This window comes from Diabrotica virgifera, chromosome 4 (assembly GCF_917563875.1).
Source record: "Diabrotica virgifera virgifera chromosome 4, PGI_DIABVI_V3a".
In the NCBI taxonomy this organism is placed as follows: domain Eukaryota; kingdom Metazoa; phylum Arthropoda; class Insecta; order Coleoptera; family Chrysomelidae; genus Diabrotica; species Diabrotica virgifera.
Genome location: NC_065446.1, coordinates 29,050,503 through 29,071,669, shown reverse-complemented (window position 1 = coordinate 29,071,669; position 21,167 = coordinate 29,050,503). Strand labels below are relative to the sequence as shown.

At 34.2% G+C, this 21,167-nt stretch overlaps 3 protein-coding genes across 4 annotated transcripts in view; 2 read left to right on the top strand and 1 right to left on the bottom strand.

Moving 5' to 3' along the window:
• LOC114349352 (EF-hand domain-containing family member C2-like) overlaps positions 1 to 8,990 on the top strand; it is a 187,007-nt gene extending 178,017 nt beyond the window's left edge. For both annotated transcript variants that reach the window (XM_028299698.2, XM_028299697.1), the window contains exons 11-13: positions 3,127 to 3,306; positions 3,643 to 3,745; positions 8,718 to 8,990. In XM_028299698.2, coding sequence (XP_028155499.1) covers positions 3,127 to 3,306; positions 3,643 to 3,745; positions 8,718 to 8,897 — 463 coding nt within the window. In that variant the 3' untranslated portion in view covers positions 8,898 to 8,990. The remainder of the gene's footprint in view (positions 1 to 3,126; positions 3,307 to 3,642; positions 3,746 to 8,717) is intronic.
• On the bottom strand, positions 8,898 to 21,056 carry LOC114349355 (uncharacterized). The gene is made up of 5 exons (XM_028299702.2): positions 20,781 to 21,056; positions 15,492 to 15,635; positions 11,973 to 12,159; positions 10,833 to 11,072; positions 8,898 to 9,130 (listed from the first exon to the last, which is right to left on the bottom strand). Exons 1-5 carry the CDS (start codon positions 21,011 to 21,013, stop codon positions 8,978 to 8,980), a joined length of 957 nt encoding a protein of 318 aa, XP_028155503.1. The 5' UTR covers positions 21,014 to 21,056; the 3' UTR covers positions 8,898 to 8,977.
• Positions 16,502 to 17,621, top strand: LOC114349357 (uncharacterized). Its single transcript, XM_028299707.2, has 2 exons — positions 16,502 to 16,591; positions 16,966 to 17,621. The coding sequence occupies exons 1-2, from the start codon at positions 16,557 to 16,559 to the stop codon at positions 17,615 to 17,617; spliced, it is 687 nt and encodes a 228-aa protein (XP_028155508.2). The 5' UTR covers positions 16,502 to 16,556; the 3' UTR covers positions 17,618 to 17,621.
• Positions 21,057 to 21,167: the final 111 nt, after the last annotated feature.

Here is a 21,167-nt window from a genome sequence, read left to right as displayed (position 1 = left end):
CGATCACTTTTCCGCTGAAAATAATGGGGACTGATATTCTTTTCAGTATAAGTCACTTAATTGTTGAGCTAGAGACTCCTTTTTAATTTCTGGAGATAGATATTTTTAAGTACTTTAAATTAGTTAGAACAAGTTGTCCTCGAAAAATGCATTGTTTTCCCGTCGTTTGACTTCGAATCTACAATATTTAGCATTTGACGAAGAAGAGCCAACATATTATAAAGTATAGCTCGATTACTATTGGTCTTAAAGAAAATTTAAAAAAATGGTTTTGTTTATTTTTTCAAAACGTACATTTTTGTTAAGTAAAATTGTTTTGATAAACGAAAACTTTTGGAGTTATTACCAGAAAACTTATTAAAAACATTGATTTTTTCGATATAAAACTAATACTTTTGATAGCGAATAAATCGAAAATGATCAATTTTGGCAAAAAAATGTATAGAACGTTTTTTGTTTAGAATGAACGTTTTCACCAACTTTTGCAATTAAAATATAAATAATAAAAAATTTTCACCCCCGAGATGCGGTGGCAACCACCCCCATGGTAAAAGCGCCTTTCGGCATGATATAGATTTTGATACTTGGACTATCCACTACTTATTCTCAAAAATTTTCAAGCAAATCGATCCATTCTGTAAAAATTGCGAGGTTTTGTCCTATTTTAAGCTTCATTACTTGGACTATTAGTGATTATCGGCCAGAGATCGGATTTCTTGCTGATATGATTTTCTTTGCTGTATTATAAATGATTCATTTAATTTGTAATTTTGGGTGTTGATTACAGTATAGATATATTATGTTCCCACGTTTCTAATATCTTTCAATGTTTTCGTTAATAGCATACCGTGACTGTGCGAAATGTGTATTATGCTTATTCCATATAGACCGCTGTCACAGACACACAGATTTATTTTCTGTTAAACTATTAATTACCCAATATGTGAATTTTTTATTAATAAATATGTTGTTTCCAATTTATCTCTCAAAATTATCCAATAATTTTTTAATAAAAATACGTTTTGTAATATAATTTTAATTTTTATTCTTTCCCGAAAAGCTAGGGGGGGCCACGGCCCCCCTGCCCGTGTGTATGGGCGCCTATGGAAATGACAAAATGTGAATTCCAATAATAGGTAGGTACTAGAAAATACAATATCGGTTTTATTTAATAAAAGTGTATTGTACCGGGTGTCCCAATAAGAATGGCTCTCGGCCATATCTCAGGAACCGTTTATACTACAGCTTTTAGAAAAAAAATATTTATAACAAAAGTGGCTTCGGGAAAAGCCTGGAAATTATTTTCATAATTGTAGGTCCACCACTAGAGGACGTAATTAAATATCAAAAATTAAAAAATCAAAATTTTACAAAATTTACCTAATAAAAGGGCACTGGAAATCCAATCATCTTATTCTTCATAAAATTCTGCGCATATTTGATTTAACAAGTTTAAGTCTACCTTTGCAAATAAGAGGTGGGGGTGAGTGGGAACCGTCTTATGAAAAAATGGCTGTAAGTCCGGTTCTGCTAAATCGAATTTTGCATACTTGGTCTTGTTGACAACAGCTCTTTTTCGTCAATGTAAGTGTCTTATTTTCGAAATAGTCTAATAAGTAATATGCAAGCTAGGAGGCGTTATTTAATTATTTTCAGAAATCTCGTTTTCTTTGGAAAATATTAAGTACAAGTATGCATTTTTAATCATGTATTACAAAATTAGACCAAATTAGCAACATAATACCGAAAACCACATGTCGATACCTTTTTTCTATCTCGAGATATCTTAAGAAATGTGTAAATTTTAAACATAACTGTTACTGTCACCGGTAAACGAGGAAAAGTAGTGTGCTATGGAAAAAACAAATAAACATTTTCCAAACGTAAACGTATATAATTAATTAAAACAACAATAAGACAAACAACACTATAAAATATAACAAAGAAATAAAAGCAACTACTTACTTAGCCTTAGTGACTGCCTAAATGTTCAAATTGTTGCCCATCATTTTCTATGCAAGCATTTACGCTTTCAAGAGTAGATTGAATAACAACAGATTAATCTGTTTTAGACTTTTATGTATGGGGACGGATTAAAGACCTTGTTTTTGCCGCTAGGCCCACTACTCGAGAAAACATGATCTAGAATCTAGAGAATACGAAACGCCATTCAAAGCATTGCGAAAGCAGAAATTGAGACTGTTTTTAAATCTAGTCTTGAAAGAGTAAATGCTTGCATCGAAAATGATGGGCAACAATTTGAACATTTAGGTCGTCACTAAGTAATAAGTTGCTTTTATTTCTTTGTTATATTTTATAGTGTTTTTGTCTTATTGTTGTTTTAATTAATTACATACGTTCTAACTTGGTTTACCGGTGTTTTTTAAAATTTACGTTTTACGTTTCTTAAGGTATCTCGAGATAGAAAAAAGGTATCGACATGCGATTTTCGGTATTATGTCGCTAATTTGGTCTAATTTTGTAATATAGGATTAAAAATGCATACTTGTATTTAATATTCTTCAAATAAAACTAGATTTCCGAAAATAATTAAATAACGCCTCCTAGCTTGCATATTACTTATTAGGCTATTTCAAAAATAAGACACTTTATTGACGAAAAAGAGCTGTTTTCAACAAGATCAAGTATGCAAAATTCAATTTAGCAGAACCGGACTTACAGCCATTTTTCATAAGAATGTTACCACTCACCCCCACCTCTTATTTGCAAAGGTAGACTTAAACTTGTGAAATCAAATATGCGCAGAATTTTATGAAGAATACGATGATTAGATTTCCAGTGCCCTTCCATTAGGTAAATTTTGTAAAATTTTGATTTTTTAATTTTTGATATTCAATTACGCCCTCTAGCGGTGGACCCACAATTATGAAAGTAATTTCCAGTCTTTTCCCGAGGCAACTTTTGTTATAAATATTTTTTCTCAAAGCTGTACTATAAACGGTTCCTGAGATATGGCCGAGAGCCATTCTTATTGGGACACCCGGTACATAGATGTTGGAAGTCACAGAATGACACAAGTCATACTACTATGAGAACAAATCGGTTCAAGAAAACATTTCATCGCTTCAATTATGAAGAGTTCTAAACTAATTTTTACTTTTACAGGGCAATGACACTGACAGAATTAAAGAGATTTTTATGGGACGATCTAGATCGTCTTAAAGAATATTTAATTCAAGCTGATACCAATAGATCCGGTAAATTATCTCAAAAAGGATGTAGAACAGTCTTAAAATCTTGTCGACTACCTCTAGATAACGTCTTAATTGATAAGATATTGTCAATGTAAGTATTAATTTGAACCATTTACAAAGGTGAGTCCGTTTTATATAAATATAGGGGAATGTTACCCAAAATGGGATAGCTAAAGATCTTTGACTCAAAGCTCATTAATTATTATCTGTCGTTTTTAACTCGTAACTTTCCCATGTACTCCTTTTTATGTCTTGCTATAGTTATTCTTCCATAGAGTCAAACCGTCCTACTTTTCCCGGGATTGTTACCGATAGTGACACCATTGGCATCAATCCACCTACAAAGTGCCACAGGCGGAGTTAGAAAACTCATTGATTAAAAAATAGTAAATTTTAGTTCCAAATTTAAATATTAGTTAATTTTCAGAATGAAAAAAGACGAAAACTGTGAAATTATATATGAGGATTTGCTACAATTTTTAGACAGAAACATCAGTCCAATGTCTGACGTTCCTCCAAGTAATATTAAGGTAAGGCTAGTATACAATTATATTCAGTCTAGCTTCAATATCAGTCCAGCCGTCATAAATTATGAAAACAAAAACTTTTATTCCTTCGTCTACTTCTTCTTCTTCCTCTTTATAAACAATTCTGCTTGTTCATTGGCGGATATGTAGGTACCTACATCTATGGAAGGTTGCCACTTCATCTTTTGCGCGGTCGACCGATACTTATTTTAACGATTGGTGATTTATCTCTTGCGATTTTGATCACACGGATCTCCCTCATTTTGCTTATGTGGTTATTCCATTCTTTTTTCTATTTAGGGTTTATACACTACACTGTACTTTACATTTTCTTCAAATATTTTTACTCTTCTTTCGGTCTCTCAGCGTATTTCCTGTAATTCTTCTCAGTACTCTCATCTCTGCCGATTTTAATAGTGTTTGTGATGTGACTGTATCGGGTATTGTTTCTGATACATAATATGTCATTATTGGTCTTACACTGGCTTTATAAATTCTTGACTTCATCTCAGAGTTAATATGTCGGTTTCGCCATATAGTGTTATTGAGACATCCTGCCAATATATTTGCTTTTTGTACTTTATTTCTCATATCTTTGTTCAGGTCTCCGTAGCTTGACAAGTAATTGCAGGGTATTTTATTTCCATTACTTGTTCAATACTAATTGGTTCTTTACTGATTATTATTTTTTTTTGTAACGATGTAAAAAAATAGTTTTCTGAGATGTACTTCATCTTCTGTATAATAGAGAAGTCCCCCTAGATATAAAACTATTTAAATCCTCTACCAAAACAACAAAATGAAAGTTAGAATAGATGGACAACTTACAGAACCTATACACATAGCGGAATAAGACAGGGAGACTCACTGAGTCCTATGCTCTTCAATTTAATCATGGACGAAATCATAAAAAACGTCAACGCAAAGGAAGAGGGTACAAAATGGGAAACAAAAAGGTAAAAATACTCTGTTACGTATATAGACGACGCTATATTGATAGCCCAAGATGAAGATAATCTGCAAAGATTAGTCCACAGTTTTAATATAAGAGCAAAATAATTCGATTTGACAATTGCATCTCAGAAAACTTTTTATTCCTTTTGGGCTATTTATTTTTTAATATATCCATGCTATTTGATCATCAAATATGGGTGGTTTTAAAATTTTTATAAGTTCTAATTTTGCCTTGTTCAACTATGGAAGATGAAGCTGTTTGTTCAGATTCGACACTATACAAAATAACCGACAAAATAACATAAAAGATGGAACACGTAGTAAGTTTTGTTAAGTTAACATCAGCATTTTATTTACACTGACATTTAGTATAAAAAAGATAGTATGTTATCACGTTGTTGTAAACTGTATCAATGCCGCGATGGCGACGGCGAAACAGCCGACGGCGAACTGGCTCGACGGCGAAACGGCAGACGGCGAAGTGGCTCGACGGCGAAATGGCGACGGCGAAACGTCCCAGTCCGCCAAAAACATACCCCGTATCTTAGCCTGGGCCTGGATTCCGTGCACTGTAGATATCTACATGTCGCTTTCTATTGGTGTCAATTTTCGTAAAAATATTTGAATTTTAGCTTTAATTGAATTATTTTCTAGTTTTGCTAGGTTATACTCTAATTGATGCTGAAGTGAGACTTAGTAAAACAAGAAAATATTTGAATTAAAACTAAAAATTCAAATATATTGACATTAATAGAAAGCGATATGCGCAGTGTCAATATATTTTAATTTTTAGTTTTAATTCAAATATTTTCTTGTTTTACTAAGTCTCACTTCAGCATCAATTAGCGTATAACCTAGCAAAACTAGAAAATAATTCAATTAAAGCTAAAATTCAAATATTTTTACGAAAATTGACATCGATAGAAAGCGACATGTAGATATCTACAGTGCACGGAATCCTGGCCCTGGACTCCACGAGTGCATAATATATTATAATTAGCCGATTTTCCGTCAAAACATATTTTAAATTTCTCATTAGATAGTTAATGGAACTCAACTTCGAAACAACTTCTCCACAATGCAACTTCCAATCAAAACTTTCGTCAATAGTTATTCCCAAAAACTTGACTGACGACACCGTAGCTATTTGCATGTTGTTAAAAATAAACTGAAAATTTTCCAGGTATATATTTTTGTTTATTGTGAAAATGTATAACTTGCGTTTTTCTGCATTAGTGCAACGAGTTATCGCAAAACCAAGAATAAAAAGATACATATAAAGAAAATAAAGAATATAAAGAAAATCATTACATTGACGTTATAGGATTACGTTGGATTTGTTTGATAGAATAATTGACGTATCATCCGCATAGGGCTTTTCATTCACAGTCATTTGTTTCGAGCTTCTGTCATATGTCGTATAATCCGTGTATATTAATATTATACACAGATTAGACCAAATATGACAGAAGCTCGAAACAAATGACAATAGATGAAAAGTCCTATATACAGTGCGTCCATAAAGTAACGCATAAATTCATTATTTCGTAAACGGGAGATTTTAAGCAAAAATCCCGAAATAGGTCGATTTTTGTTTTTAAATTACGATTTTTTGGCATACACATCATACTAGTGACGTCATCCATCTCAGCGTGATGACGTAATCGATGATTTTTTTAAATGAGAATAAGGGTCATGTAATAGCTCATTTGAAAGGGTATGTAATTCTCTATTCAATAATATAAACATTAATATAATTATTTATACAGGATGTCCAAAAAATGTTTTTTTAAATTAAATTAATTGGTACAAAAAGATGAATGTATGTAATTTGTTTAATTCTAAATATATTTTATTAGTGCCAGAAAACATAAAAATGTTTTATTTAAAAAATAAACATTGATTTTCACTTAAGCGTAATGTTAAACTTCCAAGAGGCAGGTGGGTGGCAGCTCTGACATTGAATTTAAGCGAAAAGCAATATTTATTATTTGTCAAATAAACATGTATTCCTGTTTTCTGACAAAAGTAAAACGAATTTTGAATTAAATAAGTTACATACATTCTTCTTTTTGTTTCAATTAATTTAATTAAAAAATTATTTTTGGACACCCTGTATAAATAATTATGTTATTGTTTGTATTAGTAAATAAATACCCTTTCAAATGAGCTATCACATGACCCCTATTCTCATTTAAAAAAATCATCGATTACATTATCAAGCCCAGATGGATGACGTCACTATTATGCTATAAATGCTAAAAAATTGTAATTTGAAAATAAAAATCGACCTGTTTCGGAATTTTTCCTTAAAGTCGCTGGTTTACGAAATAATTAATTTATTCGTTACTTTATGGACGCACTGTATAGTGAAATTTACCGCTCTGTTCACTTGTACGATGTCATTAATGTAGACTACAAAGAGAATTGGTCCTATTATAGATCCTTGGGGAACACCCATGTTTGTAGTAACAAGACTAGATCTACAACTGAATAAAAAGGCTACTATCGCTAAATTTAACAGCTTGACTAGTTTTATTTCATTTTATCTCACAACTTAATACGTTTTCCATCTTTAGTGCTATTTTGCCGGTTATTAGCGCGCTCATCACTGTATACATTATACTTAGTGAAATAATATTATACAGTGATCAGTGCGCTAATAACCGGAAAAATAACGCAAAAGATGGAAAACATATTAAGTTGTGAGAAAAAAAGAGAAGAAACTAATAAAGGTGGGAAAATTATAAATTTACATTACCTATATTGATTGTTTCCCACCTTTAGACGTATCGGACGAATTTGGCAATTACCATTGTGGCAATGACAGCTTTAGTTGACATACTCCTCTGATACGTCCAAAGGTGGGAAAAAATCAATATTATAATGTAAATTTATAGGTATATCGCTAAATTTTCCACCTCTACTACTTCAATCTCTTTTTATCTCACAACTTAATATGTCCATGTTTTGCGTTATTTTGCCGATTGTTAGCGCACTGATCACTGTATACAGAAGCTTAGTTACCAATTAGATTTTAAATTGTTTTGTTGTACTATTTTATTGCTTTATGTTGTTCTTTTAATCTGTCTATTATACTAGTAATTTGACTTAGCTTTACCTTAAAATTTTCGTGAATTTGAGATAAACTATTTATGATTTCTACCTCTACTTTCCTTTGCTCTTACTCTTTCTCTTCCTCTTATTGTCTGTGTCTCTCATCTTTCTTTTTGTTCTTTCTTGCCTACGCTTCTCATTCTTCTCTTCCTCTTCTTGCTTTCGCGTCCCCTTTTATTCTAGCGGGGGTCCGGGCCCCGGGCGTATCCATTTCTTTATCACATATTATCAACATCAATAAATCTTTATCTACTCAATCAATAAAAATCAATACATTTATCTACTCTATCTCATATTATGTGTAAGTTTTTAGTTTGTAAAAAGTGTCATTATAGATAGCAGTGCGTGAAGTAACAATGTACCTATTTTAAGTGGGATTTACTTTTTCGCACTGTTTTTTGGCATACTTTTACCTAATCAAATATCCTTAACTTTCGCGTTGTCATGGTGATGACATGTGAGCAATAAATTACAACAAAAGTTTTAACAATTTTGTGGTTTGAAAGAAGTTAGAATTTTTAAATGTCAAAGTTCTAAAAATTGTAGAATAGAAATGAATTCCAGTGACGAAGAGTTACAGTTTTTTTATTTGTTTATCGTAGATAAAATATTGTATGAAACTGTGCGTGAAGTAATTTTTGCGAACTTACGCGATGTATATCTAAACATCGCGTGCGTTCGCAAAAAGACTTCACGAAATGTTTCATAAATAACTATTATTAACCATTAACAATTACTTAATCACTTTTATTGAAAGAGCAAACAATATTAAAATACTGGATAACAACTTTTAACTGAATAACAGAACTGTTCAAAAAGGGACTTTTTCTATATAGAATAAATATTACGGAACTGTCAGAACAATATTTATATCTGGTATAATAATGTTTATTACTAATTTCAGTTTGAATTATGGTGGGGTTCCGAAAAAGAACCGGAAGCTGGTACGATGATCGACTGGTGCGAATTTAATAAATACCTTGACTTGGAGTACACCTTTACAGAAGCCATCAAAGACGCCTCAATAGATGACACTCTTAAAGGAGTGTCGCAAAATAATGATCAGCAAAATAATACCCATTAATAATAGATGACGAAACTTTTATTTTGAATATATTTACACCAAAACAGATTTTATTTATTAAATAAAGATTGGTATATAATTTATGCCGTTTTACATGCTGCGTTTTCTTTTTTCTGATCACAGGCTTTAACTGGATCTGACATAGCGGTACCGTCCATATCTGGTTTTTTCTTGGATGACACATTCGCGACCAGTAATCTTAATTTGGCAATTGCTTTACCGGGTAATAATCTCTAAAAATAATATCAAATGTTAGCTTGGTAATTTACAGGTCAACCGAAATAGGAATAGACGTGAGCATACGGTGCGCGTCAGCAAATTTCAATTTAGAGCAGAGAGAGCTCTGTTGGTCAACAACCGCTTAGGTGTTTATGTGGATAGTTTTACTATTGGGACCGTGCAAGTTCGGCAAAGCGACCTCTATTTCTACGCTCTGTACTTTTATTCGCACTTTTAATTATATTGGCCAATTATATTAGTCCTGGTTGCTGGATAATTGTCAAGACCATAGTCCAAAAAAATAATAAGAAGAAAAAATAAGATGCAGGTTATGTTTAGCAAACGTAAACAATTGTATGTAGTAAATAAAATCAGTTATTAAAATGCAGTACTGCAAGCAAAATACAATTAATTAAATTTACCTTTATATAATAATTGCATATCATATCAATATTGTGGAGCAATATATAATTTTTCTGCGTCAATGACAGAAGGTATGAAATATACGTCAATTTGACAATTTCAATTGACAATATGAATTATTTAAGATAGTTGCAATATTTCTACGCGACTCGCGCACGGTCGTTTCTCGTTTCCCTTTCCAAGTACTTGCACACCGCGAATAGGGTCGATTCGCGACGTTGACAAGTTTTGTATAAAAGTATTCCATAATTTTTAATAATAGTGATTTTGAAGAAATTTTGGAGAAAAAGTCCCCAATACCTACGGAAACAGGACCACCTACTCTAGTGGCAAAAATAAGAGCAGCCATATCACTAAAAGAAGGGAGAGCTCCAGGACCAGACAGAGTACAATCTGAATTTATTAAACTTCTTGATGATGAATCTTTAAGAATACTATGTAAAATCTTCAATAATATCTATGACACAGGCAATATCCGAAAATATTGGTTAGTTTCAGAATTTATTACCTTACCAAAGAAACAGGGAGCAAAAAAGTGCAAAAAATAATACCAAATGTTAACTTAATAATTTACGAGTGAACCGAAATAGGAATAGACGTGAGCATACGGTGCGCGTCAGCAAATTTTAATTTACAGCAGAGAGAGCCTTGTTAGTCGACAACCGCTTAGGTGTTTATGTGGATAGTTTTACTATAGGGCCTATTCGCGACGTTGACAAGTTTTGTATAAAAATATTCCATAATTTTTAATAATAGAGATTTTGAAGAATTTTATACTACGACGCGTCGTAGTATAAAATTCTATATAAAATCTATGGCTTGGTTTCGAATAAATAAGGTGTCTGATCCGCCTATGGAGGAGCGGTACGGCAAGGAATAAGGGGCTTGTTGATACTCCTCCATAGATCCCTACCGGAAGGGCGTTGACGCCTATAATAACGGTGTATATATGTATACAAAAATAATTACATGCAAGTCGTTATAAATAATGTTTGTTTCATTGTTGTTTATCTAAACAAAATTTCAAAAAAAATCGGTCAATATTTGTAAGAATCTTGGCAACTCTGTAATTTAAGTCTCAAACGAATTCTGTATCCCTTCTCCGGTTTACGCGCAGCTAACGTCCATTCCTATACTGGTCGGAGTGTAGCTTATGATGTAAAGATTTTAATTTGTGGCTTTTCGCAATTTTCCAAAATTATATAACACGATAATTTGTAGTAGATTAATTGGATCTGTTACTTGGTAACATCAAATATAAATTTATTCATACGAATCAAAATTTAAAATTACCTTTGGACAGCAAACTGAGCAATTGTTAATTTGGTGGCATCTAAAAACGTTATAATAGTTGCCCAATTCGCTTAATCTTTGCTTGGTGGCATGGTCTCTGGAATCAACAATCCATCTGTAGCTATTCAATAATGCAGCAGGCCCCAAGAAATCGTTAGGCGCTTTAGAATGTCCATGCCACCAATATTCGGGACATGATGTAGAACAACAGGCACAAAGAATGCATTCAACTAGACCTAGCTACAAAGATACTTTTTAAATAAGTAATAAGTCTTGGAACCACCATTAAAAAATATTGTGATGAGACTTTTTTAATTTAGTCTTGGATTTAAAATAAGTCTTGGATTTAAAATATTGTTTATAGTTTTATTTCAATTATTTTAATTGTTCTATTACAGTAAACTTTGCATCTGGGTCTTTTCGTCGTCTTCCTAGTTTTACTAGAGATGTTTTGCGTCTCAAAAGTGGAATTACTGCATCGCGGTGATTTCCCTTAAAAAGGCAGGCTTGTTGATTTTTGTTTCAGAGTTGAGACTGCATAGCTACACTGATGAAGCATAAGATGCAGAAATAGCTATCTGTAGATGGTGATCCAGCTCTGAATAAAATTAAAACAAATCTGCCTTTCCCCCTTCACCCCTTTTTTAATTTAGTTATTCATTTCGAGTCGGACAACTTTTCTATTTCGGAAAATTTTCGGGAGGAGGGCGTTTCGTAAATATAGAGGTTTCTAAACTTTCGTGTGGTCGACAACTGGAGTACCTTTAAAAATGTTTCTGATATTATTTGCAGTTAATTGTAAATTTTTTTATCAAACAATCCTGCAAAAATCAGCTGTGAGGGTATATAAATGTTATGACTTTTCCCCCCTATGGGGCGCACATGGAGTCATAAATGATGATTTTTTTGCAGGATTGTTTGATGAAAATATTTACAATTTACTGGTAATATTGTCCAACAAATTTTTAACGGTACAACATTTTTATAAGGGGTATTGAACGCATCAAAGTTGTCGGACTCAACATGAACAACTGGATAAAATAAGTCTAATGAGAGAGTCACACATGGTGAGTCACACATTTAATACATTTTTTAATGGTGAGTCCAAGGACTATTAATGTGCAGATTACTATGACTTACCATATCGGCCCTGTCTTTAACACTTTGGCTAAATTGCATGTTTTTTTCTTCAGGTGGATTTCTTATCAAATATGGTTTTATTCGATTATGCTGCTGCATGAATTTTTTAAAATCCACCACTAAGTCTTTAATTACATACATATGTGGAAGGGGGTAAACTTTTGTAACACCTCTGGGATTGATTTTTCTAGAAATTAAAAAGAAATAGGAAGTTGTAATATTTGAATTAGTTATACAGTGATGAGTGCGTTAATAACCGGCAAAATAACGCAAAAGATGGAAAACATAATACATTGTGAAGTAAAAAGAGATGAAACTAATAGAGTTGGAAATTATCGATATAAACGTATAAATTAACATTACATTACATAAAGTCCAAGAGCAGGGAGCGGATTTTGCTCGTGATAAGTAATAGGGACAAACTATACGGGAATATGTTGAATTAGTTGTGTACATGATTCATGACTTCCCCTACGGGCTAAAAACAAGAGTGGGGGACGAGGGTAGGTATAAGGGGTCAAAGTTGCGGTTTTTATTATTGTTTTACGCTCATATGATCAAGATAGTGCTTCAATCAACATCTCCAGGGGCTCACAGCAAAATCTCCAGGGGCGGAACGCTGCGTGGGGGACAAAGGGGTGGCGAGCAGGGGTGAATATAAAATTTTTAAGGAGTTTTTTTTGTGACGTTCGTGTTCCAGATAGTACACCAAAATTTGGGAGTACGTAAGATCACGGCGTAACTAAGCAAAATCTCCAGGGGTGGAAAGCTGAAATGGGGCAAAGGGGTGGCGGGCAGGGGTGAATATAAAAATTTTAAGGGGTTTTTTGTGACGTTCGTGATCGACATAGTGCACCAAAATTTGGGAGTAAGTAGATGGGGACAAAGTGGTGGTGGACAGAAGTGAATATAAAAACCCCTTATAATTTGTACTTATATTCACCCCTACCCACTATCCCCTTGTCCCTACGCAGCGTTCCGCCCCTGGAGATTTTGCTTAGTTACATCATGATTTACTTATTCCCAAATTTTGGTGCACTGTCTCGATCATGAGCGTCACAAAAAAAAATAAAAACCGCGACTTTTAGTTCTTATAACTACCCTCGTCCCTCACTCGTATACAACTGATTCAACATATCCCCATATAGTTTGTCCATATTACTTAGCACGAAATAAAATCCGCTTCTATCTCTCCGACTAATAGTTTCCCACCTTTTGACGTATCAGAAGAATATGACAATTATTGTCAATGTGTCAAATGCGACACCTTATAAAGCCATACATATCTTGCTTCAGTCCCGCATACTGCTTGGTCAATTTTTCGATAATTTCTACCCTCAATTTTAGATTCTCACCTTAATCCAACCATAAGTAATAATTTCTACTCCTCGTCCTGTTTCCCACTCCTTTGAAATACAGACATTTCTTAGACTGTTTAAACGAAAAACCTCTCACTGATTTTGATTTTCGCAGAGAATACACGACTTATTCTCCGCTCTTAGTGATAACCACTATTTACCTCGTGGTAAATACTGGTTTTACTTCTCTTGAATATTAACTCGCACAGATAACAGAAGTGCCAATAGCCAATACAAATCTGATTCTGACTCCCGGATAGATACTCTTGTATCCTCTCTCAGTGATAATAACTATATTAAAAATAGTACCATGATATCAGTGATAAAGTATGTGCAGTAAATATTTGGAGACTAAAATTATTCCAGAACAAGCAGGATTCAGACCCGGAAAGTGCTGCTGCAGTCATATTCTTAATCTCACCCAACATATTGAAGATGGTTTTGAACGGAAAGAAATAACAGGAGTAGCGTTCATAGACCTAACTGCTGCCTATGACACAGTTAACCATCAACGGCTACTCGCAAAACTCTACGAAACTACAAAGGATTTCCGACTAACAAGGTTAGTGAAATGTCTCCTCCAGAATAGACACTTCTACGTAACGCTCCAGTCCAAGAACAGTCGGTGAAGGGACTAAAAAAATGGGCTACCACAAGGAAGTTTCCTCGCGCCGATTCTATACAACATATACACCAACGACCAACCCATACACCAACAAACAAGTATTTACACTGATGATACAGCTGTGGCAGCTCAGGGAAGAACCTTCAATGAAGTCGGAGTGAAACTGACAGATGCCCTGGGAGACTTATTAGCTCTATACTACGATAAAAACCATCTGAAACCCAATCCCACCAAAACCCAGGTATGTGCTTTCCACTCGGTTCTCTGATAGAACTCTGTCTTACCGATACCACTGACAAGATGTCAAGAAGAAAGTAAGTGCCAGAAATAATATCATCCGCAAACTAACTAATACTAAATGGGGAGCACAACCAGACACTCTCCGCACTTCTGCCTTAGCATTATGTTTTTCGGCCGCGGAGTTTGGAGCACCAGTATGGGCAAACTCTGCTCACGCAAAGAACGTCGACGTGGCTCTGAATGAAACGGTTCGTATAATATCTGGTTGCCTGAAACCGACACCTATCGAAGAGGTATACCCCATAGCTGGGATTGCTCCACCACCTATCAGGAGGAAGGTCACGTCAGAGGTAGAACGAAAAAAAAGCAGGAGACGGACCGAAGACCACCAAATGTGACCACCAAACTCAGCCAAGCAGACTAAGATCTCACCTCAGAATACACCTATGGCAAGCGTCAACTACCGCGACAAATTTTCCTCCTTCAGAGAAAATGGCTGCTGGACACAATTTACCGTAGCCGACTTGGAAAGCGCTAAACAGACTAAGAACCGGCGTTTCACGTTGTCGTAGTAACCTGAAAAATGGGGATACCAGGAAAACGATACCTGCGAACGTGGCGCGGTTCAGACCAGCCGGCATCTACTATCATGCACAGAGATGAGAGAACCATTGGAAATACAGAATTTAAAGTTGTTGGTGTTCCGGACACGGAAAATAAGTAAGTAGTGATAAGTATCGCGAAGCTCTCTGATTCCGACTCTCGTAGTAAACAAACGCGTTTTCTTCATTTGAAATACATAGTTTTAAAATGTAAACAGTGATGTGTACACGTGTATCCGCAAAATTCAGACAGACAAGACATCCCGGTTTTATCCGCGATAAACCAACGCGTGTGAATCCTGCCTATGTGACGACTACCGATGCGCGAGTGAAATATCAGTAAGTAATATTGGTAAGCCTTTTAATAAACTTGATTTAGATATTTTACTCTTTAACAGAAAGCAAAAGAACTTTTGATTCTTACAAATGGATGTTCAACGAAAAAAATGCGGAGACATATGATATTAAAGGCAGATAAGAGAGAAACGGAGGACACAAAATAAAAAAGATTTTTTTACAGTGGTGGAATACAATGAATGGTCTTTATAGACTTTCACATTGCTAAAATCATAATATCATATTGGTGTAAGTTACTTTTTAAATATTTAAAGAAAAGTAGTTGGTAACAGTGGATAATCTTGCATAGAAAATATTTGGCGTTAGAAGAAATTTAATATTTAACATGGATATTTACTTTAAGCATGCCAGTCCGTTGACACCATCCATATTCATTCCACAAGAACCGCAAATTCCTTCTCTGCAGGATTTTCTAAAAGTTAAAGATGGGTCCTGCTCAGTCTTAATTTTATTAAGAGCATCCAGTACAGTCGGTCTGCAACTAATTAAAAAGTACGTGATTAAAAATAGTTTGTAACTTTTTGATGTTTTTCTTACATTTTAAATATCTACTAAAATTAATTATAGTATTCGCCAAACTAAAAGGGTTTTTTGTACGTTACAAACTAAAGAATAAAAAAGTGCTGGAAAAAATACGTCATGAACATGTTTAACGTGAAATAACCACAGTGACCCTCTATATGCCGATGAGATCAATGGAATAAAGTAAGGGTAACAACGAGTCGGTCCTACTACAGAAAGGTTGTAAAGTCGTACAACCTGAAGAGATACACGCCTAAACTCAAAAAAACTCCTATATACGAAGACGGTTTGGAGTTAAATCTTTTGACAGATTTATTCAACGCCACCTACAGAACTGGGAAAATATCTAATCAAGTTTCGTCACCTTACCCAAAAATGCTAATAACAGCCCCTTCTTCAGAGTCATAAACACTCTTTTTAATATACAAGAGGTGTTTATAGGAAGGCTACAGTTAGCTCGTAATATGAATGTTAAAATATACTACTACACTCCCGTTCTTTGTCGTAGCTGGCGGTTTGGGATCTTGTGTCGTAGTGAGACGTCCAACTCCATCGCCCTTTGAGACACACGGATCTTTTGCACTATTCTCTTTGTCATGGTCAACGTTTTCGCACCGTAAGTCAACAATGGCACTGGTTTTTCTTTTAAGGCATATTAACCCGATTTGTCCCAGAGATGCTATATGGCAACAGGTTACACTTATATATCTACCGAAATAATTTTTTTCCGGGTTTCCTAAAATTAAAAATTAAAAGTGGCAACATTGCAACGCTTCTCGATATTCCTACTAACCACATGATTTACGCTATCGGCTACTAGTTCAGTATCGTCACTCGTTTAATAGTGAATAACGTCGAAATTTTAGTAAGTGAAATAAAAATGTCGAAAATGCAAGATTCGAATTATATGAAAAAGTAAGTAGCTTTATTTTGTCGTTTTATTTTGATTTTGCTCTGATGTTTCTACATGAATTGTTATATGAAGAGTTATATAATACTCAGTAACCAGTGATGTCGTATCCGTATCTTTTATTTTTATGAGTTTTGAGTAGTTTTTTGTTCGGTGTTGCCCTATGGCATCGCTGGGCTATAGTGGGCTTTTTATTTTAAATTACTGTAATATATTTTGTTAGGCCCATATAACACTCAAAATGGTGGAAATGGGGTAGTTTTGCTTGTTTTAATGAAATTTTCACATTTTAGTTCTACATTCGTTTTAAATTTACTATAAAATATTATTGTTAATTATTGTTGTTTACAGGGTACAAATTTTTTATTTTTGTTTGTAGAAAGATATCGCTAAAAGAGGCATTGGATTATTTGGACGAAATAACGTCCGATGATGACGAACCTAAAGTCATATATATAGAACCTCCAGAGACAGAAGATGGTACTGTAAGTGGTGAGGATGATGGTCCAGATGAAGAAGAAGCTACGCCGGATAATCTTTGCGCTGGACAGTTAAAAGCCGGTTGTGAGATAGTATTAGTGTCTGGCAAACGAATTGATTCAATTGATCAAATTACGTTGAAATCAGATTCAGAAGAGTCGGAGTGTGAGTTTGAGGAATTTGATCAAGATGAAATTTTGAACGACGTTTTGGAAACTTCTAGTGCTAACATTGTAACAGATATCTTGGACATTTCCGACAGTGATCCATCAACTTCCGCACAATCTTCTAATAATACTGTTACTTGTTTACGAAAAGTTACTTCATTCAAGTTGACAATCCCAATTCCACCCTCTGATAAAAATACTAAATTTGTTTGGTGTGAAGACAATTGTTCTGCAATGATTCCGATTTTTCCGCTTGCAAATTACGAAGACTGCGGTGGAATAAAGGCACACGAGCAGTTTGAGAAATTTGTTGATAACGATTTGCTTCAACATATTTGTAATGAATCTGGAAATATGCTGTTTTTTAAGCAAACCCAACCCTAATATTACTGTTGATGAATTAAAAGTTTTTATTGGAATTTTACTTGTGACTGGTTATAATTACCATTCACGAATTAGAACGCTATGGAGTACTGATGAAGACCTTCAGAACAATATGGTAAGGAACTCCATGCGCAGAAACAGATTTCAACAAATATTGCAGTTTCTTCATTTTGAAGATAGCCTAAAAAAAGGCACTGAAATGGATAAGATGTGGAAGCTTCGACCCATTACAGATCATTTAAAAGCAAACATGATAAAACATTTTCACCCTGAACAGCATCTATCATATGACGAAAGTATGATTGCTTACTTTGGCAGACATGGCTGCAAACAATTTATTAAAGGAAAACCGCTTCGTTTCGGATATAAGGTTTGGTCTTTATGCACGCCATCTGGTTACCTTGTTAACTTCGAAATACATCAGGGTAAAAACTGCAGATCGAACTCGAAGTATGAAGAACGATTTGGTAAATGCGCTGCACCACTGGTATGTATGATTGATGACTTTACACCTGATGTTCAACAACTGCCTTTTTCACTGTATTTTGATAACCTCTTTACTGGCTTTCCTTTACTGACGTATTTGAAATCTCGGGGTTACACTGCTACTGGCACTATTCGCGAAAATAGAATCGTAAAGACCTGTCCACTACCTTCTAAAGAAAAACTTACGAAAAAAACAAGTGGTTTTGCCGTTTCCACCAAAACAAAAGATAGTGATATTGTTTTAACAAAATGGGTTGACAATTCCGTGGTATTTACTGCATCAACTGCTTTTGGCATGAACCCTGTTTCTAAGTGCAACGCTATTCCAAACACGAGAAGCAGCGAATCAATGTTACACGTCCTTGTGTTATAAAACAATACAACCAGTATATGGGAGGAGTTGATCGTATGGATCAAAATATAAGCCTTTATCGTATTGGAAACAAAGGTAAAAAATGGTGGAGTTCCGTATTCACGTGGCTGATCGACGCTTGCGTGCAGAATGCTTGGCAACTGCATAGAAGTGCACATCCCACAATGTCTCAAATAGAATTTAGACGCCATATTGCCACTTATTATTGCAAGCATTACGGAGAACCTCCTAAACGACCTGGGCCTTCCCGGAAACGAAAAAGTGAAGGTTCGCCTTATGAAACTCTTCGGTATGATGGACTTAACCATTGGCCTGTGCCACTCGAAAACAAAAGAAGGTGTGCTGGGGATTCCTGTAAAACTATTGGTCGTACTGGCTGTAAAAAATGTGGAATCGGTGTTTGTATTAAATGCTTCGAAAATTATCATACTGAAATGTAAAATACCTTTTAATTAAAATATTGTAGTATAATGGTCTGACTTTTATTAAAAAAAGAGAAACTTGCGGTATGACCCAGTGTTGCCATATGGCAACATGCCTTGAACAAAAAACCGTTTTTCAAATAAACAAATAATTATTGAAATTGAGTTTAATTAGCATAATCTTTGTTATTTATTACAAAAAACCCGAAACATTTAACAAAAAAAGTTCTGGGACATACCGGGTTAATTATGGTATGTCAGATGATTTGAAAATATGGTTCAGCTTGCCGAACGCTGCCAAAGTCAGTCTTATCCCAGGCAACCAAACGACGTTTTTATAACGTAGATAACACGTCATAAAAATGACCAATTGACGTGTTTCTACGACGTAGTATCGACGTTGAAAATCACGTGTATTTGTCTCATCGATTTGACGTCATAATTGTGACGATTTTAAAACGTCTAAAAGGTGACGTCTTTTATACGTCGGTAATATTCACGTCTTTAATATTTTCAAAAAGTGACCTCTTTCAGATGTTTCAAAATAGGTAGTATAAAAATAGGTAACATGAAACCTATAGGTCTACGTCTCATGTGTCGATGAAGATATACTACTATTTGTTTAAGATCGCTTGTGCATTAGAAGTAATCTAACATTGATTCTACATGATTGTACCAGCCCTCGCATTATAGAATTTTCACTATTTATATAAGTATACCTACTTACTGTGTCAAAACTGAAAAAACATACAAACTAATAAATAATTTATTAACAAATTACTCGATAAAAGTCGATAACACATAATTAGTTCATTAACAGAAAATAAACATAACCTCAAACAGTTGTCAAGAAGAATACTGCATTAAACTAACTCACTGAGCAAAAACGAATAAAAATCTCTTAATTAACACGTTTCTTCAACTAAATATCTAAACGAAAAATCTTATTTTATCACACAAGACACAAACCACGTAAACAATAAATGAGAAATTTCTTATGAAAATTATTTAACGAAATTGTTTGGAGTAATACAAACAAGCTCCTCCCAATTTTGTGACGTCAGACTTAAACTGTCTGAAAAGAAAACGTTTTTTAAACGTTACTTTAACGTCATTAATCTTACGTATTTAAAGTCACCTACAAAAGACGTCTATATGACGTAATTTTCAAATACGTGTATATATTCAAACAAAACTGACGTTTCCTCGACGTTATATGACGTCAGTTGGTTGCCTGGGATACGACGGAAAAGCTCATCGGTTTGGTCATCTTTTCCTATGCGAATCCTATGACCTAGGTATTTTAGACCATTACCTGGTCTATGGATCTGGATCTTGTTCCTACGCATATATTTTCGCTGACTACAAGATTTATCATCATCTGGTTTTTAGATGTATAGGTATATTTATTTTCAATTGCCCTTCTAGCGAGGAAAGCTGGAACTGATTTAAAAGTTCTTTGGGTCATCTATTCTATCAGCTATTAGTACAAAATCTGCAAGGTCAAAAATGGTCAAAATAGCAAGAGATCAATCACCAATCCGTAGAAGTATCGGTAGACCTCGCAAAAGATGGAGTGACAATAACCTTCCATAGAGGTATCAATCCGCCAATGAGAAGGAGAATTGCTTATAAAGAGGGAGAAGAAGATGAAGATCAATTATTTACAAGTAGGTATGTCACGTAAAAACTGTTTGATGATGACTATTCCGTAAGATGATAGTAGGTGGGTACCTATATTGCGTGATATTGCTTCCTGGTTGGTTTATTTTCAGGATCATAACTTGTTTGTGAAGAAAAAAGATATGTCTAAATCGTACGTCTTAACTCATCTGTAAAAATATATACCACGTATAAACTGTACAAATCGTTTAATACCTACTCATTAAGATCGATGGTATATGGCTTCATCATTGGTTTACAGCCTTCCTTTTCAGGATCATAACGATAAATCTTGAATGTTTTAAGCAATGGTTGTTTCTTCGCTGGAGCCTCTTTAGCTGGAGGTTTCTTAGTCTCAGTATTTGCTTTTGTCGTTAAAAGCCTGGAATGAAGAATCGGTAGAAAAGTGCACTGCACAAGACATTTTTTAAAAATCGTTTTTAAAATTAGCATTTTACATGTGACATATATTTCAATAATTTTATTTTAATATTATGTCAAAAAACAGTAAATAGAAAAGTCCGTTACATTTTAAATATAGAATTTTTTTATTTTGTAAATCATTGATTGTATATCCCCATTGGTCAAAATTCAAATAATAACATTC

Coding starts and splice junctions, on each gene's coding strand:
- LOC114349355 (XM_028299702.2), bottom strand. CDS start 21,013: ATGCTAATTTTAAAAACGATTTTTAAAAAATGTCTTGTGCAGTGCACT. Junction 12,160..15,491: donor AACGGACTGGCATGCTTAAA/GTAAATATCCAT, acceptor TTTAATTTCTAG/AAAAATCAATCCCAGAGGTG. Junction 11,073..11,972: donor TTAAAGACAGGGCCGATATG/GTAAGTCATAGT, acceptor GTATCTTTGTAG/CTAGGTCTAGTTGAATGCAT.
- LOC114349357 (XM_028299707.2), top strand. CDS start 16,557: ATGTCGAAAATGCAAGATTCGAATTATATGAAAAA. Junction 16,592..16,965: donor GATTCGAATTATATGAAAAA/GTAAGTAGCTTT, acceptor TTTTGTTTGTAG/AAAGATATCGCTAAAAGAGG.